This window comes from Lagenorhynchus albirostris, chromosome 19, assembly GCF_949774975.1.
Source record: "Lagenorhynchus albirostris chromosome 19, mLagAlb1.1, whole genome shotgun sequence".
NCBI classification, from domain to species: Eukaryota; Metazoa; Chordata; class Mammalia; order Artiodactyla; family Delphinidae; genus Lagenorhynchus; species Lagenorhynchus albirostris.
The window spans coordinates 24687833-24704171 of NC_083113.1; the positions used below are offsets into that span (position 1 = coordinate 24687833).

The 16339-nt window shown below is 40.8% G+C and overlaps 2 protein-coding genes across 5 annotated transcripts in view; one reads left to right on the forward strand and one right to left on the reverse strand.

Annotated features, from left to right (window-relative positions):
* Nucleotides 1–3905, reverse strand: part of ITFG1 (integrin alpha FG-GAP repeat containing 1) — a 234892-nt gene extending 230987 nt beyond the window's left edge. For both annotated transcript variants that reach the window (XM_060132514.1, XM_060132515.1), the window contains exons 1-2: nucleotides 3560–3905; nucleotides 1791–1863 (exon numbers count right to left, since the gene is read on the reverse strand). In XM_060132514.1, coding sequence (XP_059988497.1) covers nucleotides 1791–1863; nucleotides 3560–3767 — 281 coding nt within the window. In that variant the 5' untranslated portion in view covers nucleotides 3768–3905. The remainder of the gene's footprint in view (nucleotides 1–1790; nucleotides 1864–3559) is intronic.
* Nucleotides 3906–4036: 131 nt separating this feature from the next.
* PHKB (phosphorylase kinase regulatory subunit beta) overlaps nucleotides 4037–16339 on the forward strand; it is a 200587-nt gene continuing 188284 nt past the window's right edge. The window contains exon 1 of one of the 3 annotated variants that reach the window (XM_060132511.1): nucleotides 4037–4144. In XM_060132511.1, coding sequence (XP_059988494.1) covers nucleotides 4078–4144 — 67 coding nt within the window. In that variant the 5' untranslated portion in view covers nucleotides 4037–4077. Of the gene's footprint in view, nucleotides 4145–6354; nucleotides 6462–16339 lie in introns of those variants that run through there. The other 2 variants (XM_060132510.1, XM_060132513.1) reach the window with 2 other exon arrangements.

Below are 16339 nucleotides of genomic sequence, written 5' to 3' on the forward strand. Positions count from 1 at the left end.
TGTATACTGCTTGGCTCTGAAGTACACATAATCTACATGGCCAGAATTTATACAATGATTACTGACCAAGCTAAAATATGATATAACTATATGGAGATGGAGCCAATTTAAAGATGCTAAATCTTTGTCTATGCTAACAAAAAATCCAAGAGATGAAGATGGTAACTCAAGAAATTACAGTATAAAAACTTATTTTAGAATATGGAAATAAACATCAGAAGAAACAGCTCAAAGTTTTAAAAGTGGTTGCATTTGAGAGAGGAACAGGGGAGAGGGGGAAGAAAACAGTGAAGGACAGTTAATTTTTCAAAACTATACTAAATAAATACAAGCGTTTCTAACTTTTATAAGTATATAAAACAACATTACATTAATCAAAAGAAAAATTAACTGGGATTTTTAAAAAACTCAGTGGAATCCAAGTCTTTAATAGCCCACAAATTCCTTAACTTTTAATCTTCCATGAAAAACCACTTCTAGGCAGTTCATTTCTTGGATGTAATATTTATCAACTTCTGTTCCCTCCCCACTCCAAGCATGCTGACATCCAGTATCAAGGAACATTTCTCAAAAGGGATAATCTGTTTATCCATCTGTAACTTTCCCCTCAACGCCTCAATGTTCTAACTCAAGGCCAATTTTTTTTTACATATGTCTGAGTTTAAGTTAAATATTGTAGCATCTGAGCACTCATTACCCAATATGGGGACTTCTTAAACTTTTTGCACAGTTTCCAAGTAATCTCTGATCTTTCTACATACCAATTCATCCTGCACATGGTTAACGAGTTAAATCAAATCAATTTAAAATACCGTTTTCACCACCTCTCCTTTAAACAAGAACCTGTAATGATTCCCCACTTTTCTCGGGATTGAGGTCAATTCTTTCTGATACTTATGAAGGTTCCTAGTCTGCCCTGATCTCATCTTCCTAGTCCATAACTTTCCAAAGTATACCCTCCACTTCTGTCAGGCAAATCTTTCCACCTCCTCTTCACAACCTGCTGTGTTTACTACCATCTCTTGTTAATGCTGTGTCCTGAAACTTGAAAGCCCTCACCTAAATTTTACTTATCTTAAGGTCAAGCATAAGCCCCATAACTTTCTAGAAGCTGCCACTTTAGCCTGCACTGACTCATCTCTTCCTCCAGACAGTGATCAATCCTTGCTTCTTATAGTTTCAAAACTGTGTTGGCTCACTATCGATGATGGTCACTGTGCTTCATGCAATGCCAGTCATATAAAAAAAACATAACTATTATTTGAACATTTAAAAAATTCAGTTTGATTTGAATTTCCTCAAAATCAACCTGAGTCACCTAGCAGTCACCACCTATCAGTCAATAAATGAAAAATTAGAACAGAGTTCATTGACCCCAGTGCAAACTCCTCCCTCAGACCACCAAGGACAAAGTTGATCTGATGAGCCCGTGACTGAGCTGCTCTCACAGGCACACTCAGGATGAGGGACAATCCACTCAGGATGAGGGACAATCCCCAAGACATTCAAGAAAACATATCAGATTGCAAGGGACTGAAAGGTGTTTATGTAGGAACAGACCCGGTTCCACTCAAAATTATTTATTTATTTTTTAAAGCAAATCATTTTTAAACTTTGGTATGCTCACTAATTTTCCTAACAAATTACTTGCTTCATACCTCATAACTAGTGATTTTGTACCACAACACCACTTCAGAGTAAAATTGATTTCAAAGACAATCCAACTAGTTACTGCATATCTATTATTACACTAATGACTGTTTTACAGAAACAAATACATTTGTACTTACTTCAAGGATACCTTTACTTTGGGTTTAAAATAGGGTGCGTTCTGGTCTGCCAAAAAGACGATTAAATCATTTCCTAAAAGAAGCGAGTATACATTAGAAAAATGATTCCCAGTGAAACATACGATTAGTGGTTACAAGAAGCTTTCTGGGCACTGTTTTCAATAAGAAAACTTTTATTTTACTCCAGTTCGTCTGCCCTCTCAAGGTTGGTCCTATTAGACTAATGGAATGGAGATTCCTAACAGTATATCACAAATTCAATATTCAAAGCAGCAGGGAAACTAGAAGGATGAACAAGGAAAAATGTAGTTGGTCAAGGCAAATTGAAGCCAATGGCTTCTGCCAGGAGTCAGACTGATTGACTTAAAGGAAGCATATAAAGAATATGCTTTATAACTATACTACGTGTTAAGTCTTGTCTTCCTCAAACCTAACAACTCAGCCTCTTATAAGGCTGTTTAGTCCATTGCACAGATGCATCACACCAAGGACACAGAAACTCCTACTGTGGGTATCTGACTAGTAACTAGGACATGATGTCATAGTTAAGCAGAAAAAGCTGCATCATCCAAGACCACCCTCTTGTGTCTCCTACAGAACCATCCCCCAGGTTGATGCATTTCTGGAGTTCAATGAGCACTCATTGGATCAGATTTTTGAAATTGTTTAGTCAAACACAGGGCATCTTTAAAGGGGAGAATCTCTGTCTCCAGTTTGGGTTGAGTGGCTATAGGTTAGGCAGTATACACCCTTCTTGCAGTACATGGAGTCATACAAAGATGGGAAAATACCCAAGGTCCACAAGAGGCTCTGGAGTCCTGACAAGGACTCCAAGAGATCTGGGCCAAGATCTTGTCAGTCAAACTTTATGAGTGCTTCACTTCCTTCTTTCACAGCCTTGACCTTAAACAGTGCCTGCTTTGTGGGTACTAGAGAATACTAAGACCCTCTAATGCCCATTGTCAGCATCAAGATTTACAAAAAAAAGTTTGTTTAGTGATGGTTAAAGCCAAGAACTCCCAAGAACCTCAAGCTGGAAAAGAAAACAGAGATTTGGAAGACTAGGGTGGTGGCCAAAGCAAGGAAGTCTTTTGCACACAAAAGACTAGGGCAGCCCAGAAGGGAGAAAAACCTGCAGTTTGAGAACCCTTTTCCAAGGAGACACTGGGTTTATTAGTAGTGCCTGTGAAATACTTGTGAGAATTGGGGAGTGTTTAGGCCCTTGGGAAGGAACAGTAGTTTCCAAGAAAGCTGGGACCCTGACAAAGGGAGGGGAGGGTGAACAAGGTAACTGAAGAGGGAGGGAGAAGTCCTCTACGAGAGGAAATTGTCAAGTCGCACGTTTTCCAGTTCATCAAAGGGGAAGGGAGACTGGAGGAAATACAGCAGACAGGAATGAGGGGACCTTGGGAGGGAACGTAAAGGCAAGCTACAAAGACTACTGGGAATCAGGAAGGACTTTGCAAGGTGATTCCATGAGAAGGGTGGGGTGCGTGAGTGACGGCCGCGGTCGTCTCAGGGAAAAAACCCAAAAAACCGGGGTGTTTCCAGTGCTTGCGGGGGTGGATCAAACGGTGGAGGGGTCAGGCCAGGACCTGGGTTTGGAAAAGATAGGAAAAAAAGGCAAGCTGCAAGGATGCTGGAAATAAAGGGAGAGAGGGCTGGGAGAGAAGGGCCGGGAAATGCAGGAGTACCGGGAATCCGGGCAAGGGGTGTGGGGAACACTGGGAGGGGCACGCGAACAGAGGGAGGGCCGGGCAAGCACTGACTTTCCCGCAGCACGAAGAGGTCCGTCTGCTTGTCAGAGTTGAGGTCTCCGAAGGCCGCCAGGGTGCCCCAGGCCTCGGCCCCAAAGAGCTCGGCCGTGACGTTGTGCAGTGCCCGCGCCGGGACCGGCCCGACTCCCAGCAGCGCGAGGCCCCCAAGCAGCGGCGCCAGCAACACCCAGGAGCCCAGCAGCCGGCCTGCCGCCGCCATGGCAGCCCCTCGGCCCCCGCCCGCCGGCCCACTGCTGCGCTTGACGGCAGCCGGAAAGCACCGTGCCGCCGGCCGAGAGAGAAAGAGCGTAGCCCAGACGCCCGTACGACCGCGGCCAGGCCCCGTCTCACTCTCCCGTAGGGCTGCCCCACTGACGCTCGGGAGGCCGCGAAGCTAGGTTGAAGCTCGCCCTCGCGCTCACTTCCGGCCGGTGCGCCTCCCGACAGTGTCGCGCGGGGGGGCGGGGCCGGCCGGGAGGAGCTGACAGGCGGCCCCGGGGGGCGGTGGCCAAGACGGCGGCCGGAGCGCGATGGCGGGGCTCGTGGCCGAAGTGAGCTGGAAGCTCTTGGAGCGAAGAGCCCGGAACAAGCGCTCAGGTTTGGCTGGCTGGGGCGCCACCCCTTTCCCCCGCACCGTAGAGGGTACTTCCCCTCAAGAGCCTTGGGCAGGAGGCAGATGGGGGTCCTGGAATGAACCTGTGCCCGCGTGTTTCCCCTTAGAAAGCAGACGGTGGTCCCTGACTTCCTCTTGATGTCTTTCCCCATTAGGTGGTGGTCCCACCTTTGCTCCGTTTTGCTTCCCCAACTATATTTCGTGCGTGTTCCCTCTCGAAAAGTAGGTGGTGTTGCCGACTTCTCCTGAAGTCTTCTTAGAAATCAGGCGGTGGCCACATTCCCGGGAGTCCCCTCCCTGTCTGTATTCCTCCCCTCATTTTTACATATGACTAGGGTCTGGTCCTAGAAAACTGGCGGCTGCTTGTTGCCTTATTTCGTATCTCCTTTTCACATTACAAGTTCCGAGATCTAGCCAGTTATCTATGTGGCAGAAATTGAGGGAGACCGGGCCTCAGGCCACGAAGGGGGTCACGGTGAGCATAGTTAGGACTCAGAAGGAAGTGGGCCCCTTCCCTGGGCAAGTGGCCCCAGGACGCCTAGTTCCCAGTTGTGGCTCCCAAACCCGAGGCCACCTAGGTCAGAAGACGCTGCGCAGGCAGTTATAGTAGTTACAGTGTCCTGAGCTGACTTGTTCAAATTGCAGAGTCACATTTTGAAGTTAGCACTTGTGGCTGATAACTCATCTGACAGCCAGGATTGAAACTTCTCTTATTCCTGGCTGGCTGGATGTAATCTCGAGCTAAAAAGTGTTCCTGTAAACAGGAAAGATGGTGGAATGACAAGTCTTCATCTAAGAATCTTCCCTTTTGAAGGCTTGTTGTTACTATATAAATTAGTGTTGGGAGATGATAATGTCAAAGTCGATAATCTGATAACATTGAAAGACATAGTCCTAGGAAAACTAATTATGCATTTGCATTGGTATTAAGGGTTTTGTTTTTTTCCCCTCAGCTAATACTACCCCATTATATTTTGGCTTTTCCCATTCATAAAGTTCTTAGTTGTTGTGCAGACAACAGAGTTCTTAGCAGTCTTTTTTTTTTTTTTTGAAGAAAGTAATTTCATAAATCATACAGGAGAAATCCACCCAATCTTTGTTGCTTATTCCATTCTGTTTTCAAAACCTTAAAAATAGTTGTGCACTTATTTACTTAGGGTTATAGCAAAACTACCATATGAGAGAATTTTTCAAAAACTAGTCCTTAGTACATTTTAGTGTTAGTACAGTTACTTAGAATAGTCACATCTATTTCTGTTTCACACTTTTCCTCAAACTTTTTGTGTCATACTGAAGTATTGAGTTGACCACTAACAGTGAGTCTATCTGGGCTATAAAAAGGGTTATTGAGTTGATAATTTCCTGTCAAAGAGAATAACTGGAGTTTTCTTACAGGAAACTGAGCTCTACCCTCAACATATACTTTTACAGCATTTCTCTTTTCCTCTAATAAACGTATAGGGTTTATTTTCTTCTCCAGTCTTAATTTCCTCTGAACTGCATGTCATAACAGTAAGCTTTGAAAACCTACCTTCTCTTTCTTTACTGAGAAAAAAAAATCAAATTTTATGTAACTGTTGTTGAATGCAGTCACTTAAATCCAGTTTCATGTACAAGGTAGTTGAGTGTATTGTATAAATGTGGGATGTTCCTATATGTTTACATCATAGCAATAAAAGAGATACCATTTGAAGTCATCCCTCCAAATTAGTTGAGGTTTCAGATTCTTCTGATAGCTGTGACGTGTAGACTATAAACTTTCTTTAGTGAATCATTGACTTCCTGTGTCATTAAAAGCAATCACCCTGATTCTGTTTGTTACTTTTAGAGGAGTATATAAAGTGAGTTTTGTTTGAAACTTGGACTAACCTGACTATGATATAGATGCCACTGCAAGGTTCTGAGCATTGTTACATAGTAGCATAATCACTTCACTGCTCAATAGAGCTACTGGATGCTACTCTTATGTAATGTTTAATAAGTGGCCATTATATATTTCCTGCCTCATCCATATAAGCAAATGTAACTTATCAAAGCAAAGAAAATCAAATTTTCAAGTCATAAAAGAGAAAATAAAATTATAATGAACCTCAATTATTGCCTTTGTTGCACACCGCATCATGTTAATAACTGCTCACACTGCTTTCAATTAATCTAATGCTGATTGCTTCTAACCTTCACTAAACAGTTTTGAAAATTGCTATAGTTTAGCCTGCGATGCTTATGATTAGAGTCAACAATTTGAAATGGCCAGCTCACCTGATGCAGTCGTCTCTTCTCCACCAGCTTTCTTAAGGTCTGGTAAGTGTGTAGACCCCAAAAGGGTCACTTGGTAATTTTAAATAACTTTGTTTCTGAAGGTTGATGTCACCATATGATATTATTTTGGTTTTATTTCCTCTTTGGTGGGCCCAAGCCTGAGCACCATTTCTGTTATTGTTGGGCCTAAGTTTGCACTGTATGGTGAATGTAGTCTGTGGTGTGAGAAGCATGAGAAATGCAGAGTGGAGCCCCTGTCTTGACACTAGCTCTGTTTGACCAGGGGCAATTCCTCAGTATCTGGGAGCCTTAATTATCACCTGGGTAGTTAAAACGCTTCTTCAATAATTTTTGTCTTTTTGCATAACAGAGTAACTCTTATAAAGTAGAAAAATTTGGTCAGCGTCCCAATTATTTTCTCTTCATCAACTCCTTGTGAAGTAGGTATTTTTATATGTATTTTCATAGACAGGAAAGGGAAGCCCACAGAGATGAAGCAAGTTGCCCCAGGTTCTGAGACTATTATGTTTCAAGGCCATGTGCTTTGCCTTTCATCCCATGGCTTCCTGGTGTAAGGGCTGGAGGAAGTGTTGGTGCAGTGACTGTCAGGTTGGTGAGACCCTTTGCAAGCTGGATGAAAGCTGTGGAATTGCTCTCCAGATGAGTGCCCTGGGTCTTGAAAACAATTTGGAAGAAGTCCATCCATCCAGGAAAGACCATATATGGATTCCCATTAGGAACACAGGCCTTTGAATGTATCTGGAAGAGAAGGGCTTTGTTAAGTGGCCATAGAGCTGAAATGAAGACTGAAGTCTTTACAGCTTTTTTCTGTGGGTTGTGACCCACCTTGGGCCATTTAAAACCTGTTTTGTGTGTGAACACTGGGAAAAGCCTCTTGGCAAGAGGCTGCTTTGTCTTTAGTGTGCCTTAAGCAGAATATTCAAGCCTCAGGACTCATTACTGTGAGATGACTCAATCAAAACAGTGACAGTGAAAAATTCTTTCTTTTTGGTTTCACCATAGCCTTTCAGAGGTGGTTCCCCTACCGTTTATTTCCATTTGTATTTCAAGCCCTGTTTTGGCAAGATGGAGGGGAAAAATCTTGAAGAAAAGAAATAGGAAATAGCTTACGGAAGAGTCACAAACAGGAGAAAACAAAGCTTATACTTTAAGAAACAATAATGATCCATGTCTTTAGTTGTCATCTGCCAAATGACAAAATAGTATATTATATGTAACATTGCCAATTGATTTTTGATTTAATCTTTGAACTAAGAGAACAAGAGGACATGTATCTTTGAACTGTGCTTTCTTTTAAGCATCAGGCTCTCGTTTTCATCTTGGCTTTCTTAATAAGGGCTTGATGGGTTTTCAGCACTGACAAAGTCCTTCAGCAGTTACTGGGAAATAGAATGCTAAAGGTATGCTTTTTTATGCATCAATAGTCCCGAAAATTTCAAAACCTAAGAACTGTGCTTAACATTACATAGAGTGTTTAAAACCATATACAAGAAGTTTTTCCAGTACCATATTATTAAATCAAAATAGAATACACCAAGAAACTAAATAGGAAAATACCAAACTTAATCGTTATAAGCCATTTAAAAGATGGATTCCTCATAAATTACTTTCAGTATAGACACTTGGGGTTCATCTAACCAAAACTTAGTGATAACTATAAAGAAATAAAACTATTATCTGTTAAATAGAGTGGTTTGCATTTATAGTTTATTTACTAATGTAGAAATGCTTCATTTATGTTGGAAATGATTTGTTTTCTGCTATTGTAGTTCCTTGGACGTTATCATTGTGGGAGAGTGTATAATGGTGTGATTTCATTGAACAATCTTTAAAGAATGTCCTGGGTTTATAGCTGAGCTTTTCTTTGGTACCTTTGGCTAGAAACTATTTAACATTACCAAAAGTGAAAGCCAGTATCTTGATTTTGGAAAATTAATTTCTAATATACCCAGATTGTTTTATGCATTTTAACCCTCTTTATTCCTCTTGGATTTGTTTCTGCTATGTTTTTCTTTATTTCTACTCTTTATTGAATTTAGTGTGTCCTGCGTTTCCGTGCGTGCATGCCTGAATGCTAATGTGTCAGTATGTGCTGTGGTTGAATATACTTTCTTTTGTTTTAACTGCTTAAATCCAAAAAGAGATCTGGATGTCCAGGCTTTTCTTTAAAGAGCCTTGGGGTAAAACCTATCGGCCAATGAATTTATAGGCAAATTCCACAACCAAAATGAATTAACTAATTATTAGGGAAGGAGTGTAGCATCCAGTAACTTAGATGGCTTCCATTTCTCATTTGACTACTGCAGTTATATTTTAGATTAGCAGAGTTGATCAGCTAGAGCAATGACATTGGCATTACAAGTTCAATTATTTGTAGTAATTGCTATGGCATTTTGTGATGAGGTAAAAAATGTCATGGCATTTTTACTTTTATTCTTAAATGATAAGATAATTTTAAAAATTATTCCTTAAAGTGAATCATTGGCTTATCTCTATCTTGACTCTGTAAGTTTATCAGTATCTCAGTGAGTTTATCAGCATGTGACTTGAGTTTTTTTCTTTATTTATTTCTTTTTAGGTTTTTTGATTAATTTGATTTGATTTATTTGATTTGATAGGCATATCAATAGCTGGTAAAGTTTTATTGTATATTCTGAGCAAAACTCAACTTTTTATTTTGTGTGTCTGACACTCTCTTCTTTTTAGGCACTTATGTAGCAGCCTTGTTTCAGCCTAATTTAGTAGTCAACCAATTAATAAAGTTCATTTGGCTTAAAGAGACCATAGGCCTGAGGCTTCTGGACTGTTATGTGTTGTGGCCCCCTTTAAGAGCCTAAGGAAAGCGTACACATTTTGTGTTCAGCTATACCTGAATCTCATCCTCGCTCTGTTGTTTAAACTTGTGTGATCTTGAGCAAGTAACTTTACATCTTTGAGACTTGGTTTCCTTCTCTGTAAAAGTAGGAGTAATAAAACCTACCTGAAGATATTATTCTGAGGATTAAACAAGATGTTATATGCAAAACACTTGATATTTAGTAGCTGCCCAATAAATTTTATTCTTTATCTTTGCTAAAAAATGTTTGTCTTTTACAATATTGCTGGTATGTATTTAAGAGTAGGATTTTACAAAAGCAGACATAGTTGCTTATCTCTTTACCTCATTTTGGTATCTACCCTCATGGTAGCCATTTGATTAAGAAAACTAGTCATGAGGGGATTTGAGAAGATGGTGGAAGAGTAAGACACGGAGATCACCTTCCTCCCCACAAATACATCAGAAATACATCTACACGTGGAACTGCTCCTATAGAACACCCACTGAATTCTGGCAGAAGACCTCAGACCTCCCAAAAGGCAAGAAACTCCCCATGTACCTGGGTAGGGCAAAAGAAAAAAGAAAAAAAAAGGGACAAAAGAATAGGGACGGGACCTGCACCAGTGGGAGGGAGCTGTGAAGGAGGAAAGGTTTCCACACACTAGAAGCCCCAGCGCGGGCGGAGGCTGTTAGTGGCGGACGGGGAAGCTTCAGAGCTACGGAGGAAAGTGCAGCAACAGGGGTGCAGAGGGCAAAGCGGAGAGATTCCCGCACAGAGGATCAGTGCTGACCAGCACTCACCAGGCTGAGAGGCTTCTCTGTTCACCCTCCGGGGTGGGCGGGGGCTGGGAGCTGAGGCTCAGACTTCTGTCGAATGCAGGGAGAGAACTGGGGTTGGCGGCGTGAACACAGCCTGAAGGGGTTAGTGCACCACGGCTAGCTGGGAGGGAGTCCGGGAAAAGTCTGGAGCTGCCGAAGAGACAAGAGACTGTTTCTTCCCTCTTTGTTTCCTGGTGCGCGAGGAGAGGGGATTAAGAGCACTGCTTAAATGAGCTCCAGAGACGGGCGGGAGCCACGTCTATCAGCGCGGACCCCAGGCACGGGCATGAGACGCTAAGGCTGCTGCTGCAGCCACTAAGAAGCCTGTGTGCAAGCACAGGTCACTATCCACACCGCCTCTCCCGGGAGCCTGTGCAGCCCGCCACTGCCAGGGTCCCATGATCCAGGGACAACTTCCGCGGGAGAATGCACGGCGCGCCTCAGGCTGGTGCAACAGCATGCCGGCCTCTGCTGCTGCAGGCTTGCCCCGCATCCGTACCCCTCCCTCCCCCCCGGCCTGAGTGAGCCAGAGCCCCCGAATCAGCTGCTCCTTTAACCCCGTCCTGTCTGAGCAAAGAACAGACGCCCTCAGGCAACCTACATGCAGAGGCGGGGCCAAATCCAAAGCTGAGCCCCTGTGAGCTGTGAGAACAAAGAAGAGAAGGGGACATCTCTCCCAGCAGCCTCAGGAGCAGTGGATTAAATCACCACAATCAACTTGATGTACCCTGCATCTGTGGAATACCTGAATAGACAATGAATCATACCAAATTGAGGAGGTGGACGTTGAGAGCAATATATAATATTTTATCCCCTTTTCCTCTTTTTGTGAGTGTGTATGTTTATGCTTCTGTGTGAGATTTTGTCTCTATAGCTTTGCTTTCACCATTTGTCCTAGGATTCTGTCTGTCTGGTTTTTTTTTTTTTTTTTTAACATAAAAAAATTTTCTTAACAACTTTCTTTTTATTTTAATAACTTTATTTTATTTTATCTTACTTTCTTTTATCCTCTTTCTTTCTTTCTATTTTTTCTCCTTAAATTCGGAGCTGTTTCTAGGACAGGCTGTTGGTGCCCCAGCCAGGTGTCAGGGCTGTGCCACTGAGGTGGGAGAGCCAACTTCAGGACACTGGTCCACAAGAGACCTCCGAGTGCCACATAATATCAAACAGTGAAAATCTCCCAGAGATCTCCATCTCAACACCAAGACCCAGCTTCACTCAATGACCAACAAGCTACAGTGCTGGGCACCCTATGCCAAACAAATAGCAAGATAGGAACACAGCCCCACCCATTAGCACAGAGGCTGCCTAAAATCATAATAAGGCCACAGACACCCCAAAACACACCACCAGATGTGCACCTGCCCACCAGAAAGACAATATCCAGCCTCATCCACCAGAACACAGGCACTAGTACCCTCCACCAGGAAACCTACACAACCCACTGAAACAACCTTAGCCACTGGGGATGCACATCCAAAACAAACGGGAACTATGAACCTGCAGCCTGCAAAAAGGAGACACCAAACACAGTAAGAGAAGCAAAATGGAAAGACAGAGAAACACACAGCAAATGAAGGTAAAAACCCACCAGACCAAACAAATGAAGAGGAAATAGGCAGTTACCTGAAAAAGAATTCAGAATAATGATAGTAAAGATGATCCAAAATCTTGGAAAAAGAATAGAGAAAATGCAAGAAACATCTAACAAGGACCTAGAAGAACTAAAGAGGAAACAGCAATGATGAACAACACAATAAATGAAACTAAAACTACTCTAGAAGGGATGAATAGCAGAATAACTGAGGCAGAAGAACGGATAAGTGACCTGGAAGATAAAATAGTGGAAATAACTACTGCAGAGCAGAATAAAGAAAAAAGAATGAAAAAAACTGAGGACAGTCTCAGAGACCTCTGGGATAACATTCAATGCACCAACATTCAAATTATAGGGGTTCCAGAAGAAGAAAAGAAAAATAAAGGGACTGAGAAAATATTTAAAGAGATTATAGTTAAAAACCTCCCGAATATGGTAAAGGAAATAGTTAATCAAGTCCAGGAAGCACAGAGAGTCCCATACAGGATAAATCAAAGGAGAAACATGCCAAGACACATACTAATCAAACTATCAAAAAGTAAATAAAAAGAAAACATATTAAAAGCAGCAAGGAAAAAACAACAAATAACACACAAGGGAATCCCCATAAGGTTAATGGGTGATCTTTCAGCAGAAACTCTGCAAGCCAGAAGGGAGTGGCAGGACATATTTAAAGTGATGGAGGAGAAAAAGCTACAACCAAGATTACTCTACCCAGCAAGGATCTCATTCAGATTTGTTGGAGAAATTAAAACCTTTACAGACAAGCAAAAGCTAAGAGAATTCAGCACCACCAAACCAGCCTTACAACAAATGCTAAAGGAACTTCTCTAGGCAGGAAACACAAGGAAAGGAAAAGAACTTCAATAACAAACCCAAAACAGTTAAGAAAATAGTAATAGGAATATACATATCAATAACTACCTTAAATGTAAATTGATTACGTTCTCCAACCAAAATACATAGACTGGCTGAATGGATACAAAAACAAGACCTGTATATATGCTGTCTACAAAAGACCCACTTCAGACCTAGGGACACATGAGACTGAAAGTAGGAAGATGGAAAAAGATATTCCATGCAAATGGAAATCAAAAGGAAGCTGGAGTAACAATTCTCATTTTAGAAAAAATAGGCTTTAAAATAAAGGCTATTACAGGAGACAAAGAAGGAGACTATATAAAGGTCAAGGGATCAATCCAAGAAGGAGATATAACAATTGTAAATATTTATGCACCCAACATAGGAGCACCTCAATACATAAGGCAACTGCTAATAGGCATAAAAGGGGAAATCGACAGTAACACAATCATAGTAGGAGACTTTAACACCCCACTTTCACCAATGATGGACATATCATTCCAAAATGAAAATAAATAAGGAAACATAAGCTTTAAATGATATATTAAACAAGATGGACTTAATAGATATTTATAGGACATTCCATCCAAAAACAACAGAATAAACTTTCTTCTCAAGTGCTCATGGAACATTCTCAGGATAGATCATATCTTGGGTCAGAAATCAAGCCTTGGAAATTTAAAAAAAATTGAAATCGTATCAGGTATCATTTCCAACCACAATGCTATGAGACTACATATCAATTACAGGAAGAAATTTGTAAAAACTACAAACACATGGAGGCCAAACAATACGCTACTAACTAACCAAGAAATCACTGAAGAAATCCAAGGGGAAATCAAAAAGTACCTAGAAACAAATGGCAAGGAAAACACTATGACCCAAGACATATGGGATGCAGCAAAAGCAGTTCTAAGAGGGAAGTTTATAGACATACAATGCTACCTCAGAAAACAAGAAACATCTCAAATAAACAACCTAACCTTACACCTAAAGCAATTAGAGAAAGAAGAACAAAAAAACCCCAAAGTTAGCAGAAAGAAAGAAGTCATAAACATCAGATCAGAAATAAAGGAAAAAGAAATGAAGGAAACAATGGCAAAGATCAATAAAACTAAAAGCTGGTTCTTTGAGATGATAAACAAAATTCATAAACCATTAGCCAGACTCATCAAGAAAAAAGAGAGAAGCCTCAAATCAATAGAATTAGCAATGAAAAAGGAGAAGTAACAATTGACACTGCCAAAATGCAAAAAGGATCATGAGAGATTATTACAAGCAACTGTATGCCAACAAAACAGGCAACCTGGAAGTAATGGACAGATTCTTAGAAAAGCACACTGTTCCTAAACTGAACCAGGAAGAAGTAGAAAATATGAACAGACCAATCAAAAGCACTGAAATTGAAACTGTGATTAAAAATCTTCCAACAAACAAAAGCCCAGGACCAGATGGCTTCACAGGTGAATTCTATCAAACATTTGGACAAGAGCTAACACCTGTCCTTCTCAAACTCTTCCAAAATATAGCAGAGGAACACTGCCAAACTCATTCTACAAGGCCACCATCACCCTGATACCAAAACGAGACAAAGATGTCACAAAGAAAGAAAACTACAGGCCAGTGTCACTGATAAACATAGATGCAGAAATCCTTAACAAAATACTAGCAAACAGAATCTAACAGCACATTAAAAGGATCATACACCATGATCAAGTGGGGTTTATCCTAGGAACGGAGGGATTTTTCAATATACACAAGTCAATCAATGTGATAAACCTTTAACTAATTGAAGGAGAAAAACCATATGATCATTTCAATAGATGCAGAAAAAGCTTTTGACAAAATTCAACACCTATTTATGATAAAATCCCTCCAGAAAGTAGGCATAGAGGGAACTTATGTCAACATAATATAGGCCATATATGACAAACCACAGCCAACATCGTTCTCAGTGGTGAAAAACTGAAACCATTTCCACTAAGATCAGGAACCAGACAGGGTTTCCTACCCTCACCACTATTATTCAACATAGTTTTGGAAGTTTTAGCCACAGCAGTCAGAGGAGAAAAAGAAATAAAAGGAATCCAAATCAGAAAAGAAGAAGTAAACCTGTCACTGTTTGCAGGTGACATGATAATATACATAGAGAATCCTATAGACTCTACCAAAAAACTACTAGAGCTAATCAATGAATTTGGTAACGCAGCAGGATACAAAATTCATGCCCAGCAATTTCCTGCATTCCTATACCGTAATGATAAATCTGAAAGAGAAATTAAGGAAACACTCCCATTTACCACTGCAACCAGAAGAATGAAATACCTAGGAATAAACCTACCTAAGGAGACAAAAGACTTGTATGCAGAAAACTATAAGACACTGATGAAAGAAATTAAAGATGATAAAAAACAGATGGAGAGATATACCATGTTCTTGCATTGGAAGAATCAACATTGTGAAAATGACTCTACTACCCAAAGCAATCTACAGATTCAGTGCAATCCCTATCAAACTACCAATGGCATATTTCACTGAACTAGAACAAAAATTTTCACTATTTGTATGGAAACACAAAAGACCCCGAATAGCCAAACAAATCTTGAGAATGAAAAACGGAGCTGGAGGAGTCAGGCTCCCTGACTTCAGACTATACTACAAAGGTACAGTAATCAAGATAGTATGGTACTGGCACAAAATCAGGAATATAGATCAGTGGAACAGAAAGTAAGCCCAGAGATAAACCCGTGCACCTATGGTCGCCTTATCTTTGATAAAGGAGGCAAGAATACACAATGGAGTAAAGACAGCCTCTTCAATAAGTGGTGTTGGGAAAACTGGACAGCTACATATAAAAGAATGAAATTAGAACACTCCCTAACGCCATACACAAAAATAAACTCAAAATGGATTGAAGACCTAAATGTAAGGCCAGACACTATCAAACTCTTAGAGGAAAACATAGGCAGAACACTCTGTGACATAAATCACAGTAAGATCCATTTTGACCCACCTCCTAGAGAAATGGAAATAAAACCAAAATTAAACAAATGGGACCGAATGAAACTTAAAATCTTTTGCACAGCAAAGGAAATCATAAGACAAAAAGCCAGCCCGCAGAATGGGAGAAAATATTTGCAAACGAAGCAACTGACAAAGGATTAATCTCCAAAATATACAAGCAGCTTATGCTGCTCAGTATCAAAAATAGAAACAACCTAATCCAAATAAGGGCAGAAATCCTAAATAGACATTTCTCCGAGGAATATATACAGATTGCCAACAAACACATGAAAGGATGCTCAACATCACTAATCATTAGAGAAATGGAAATCAAAACTACAATGAGGTATCACCTCACACCGGTCGTAATGGCCATCATCAAAAAATCTACAAACAATAAATGCTGGAGAGGGTGTGGAGAGAAGGGAACCCTCTTGCACTGTTGGTGGGAATGTAAATTGATACAGCCACTATGGAAAACAGTATGGAGGTTCCTTAAAAAACTGAAAATAGAACTACTGTACCACCCAGTAATCCCGCTACTGGGCATATACCCTGAGAAAAACATAATTCAAAAAGAGACAGGTACCACAATGTTCACTGCTGCACTATTTACAATAACCAGGACATGGAAGCAACCTAAGTGTCCTTTGACAGATGAATGGATAAAGAAGATGTGGCACATATATACAATGGAATTCTACTCAACCATAAAAAGAAACGAAATTTAGTTATTTATAGTGAGGTGGATGCACCTAGAATCTGTCATACAGAGTGAAGTAAGTCAGAAAGGGAAAAACA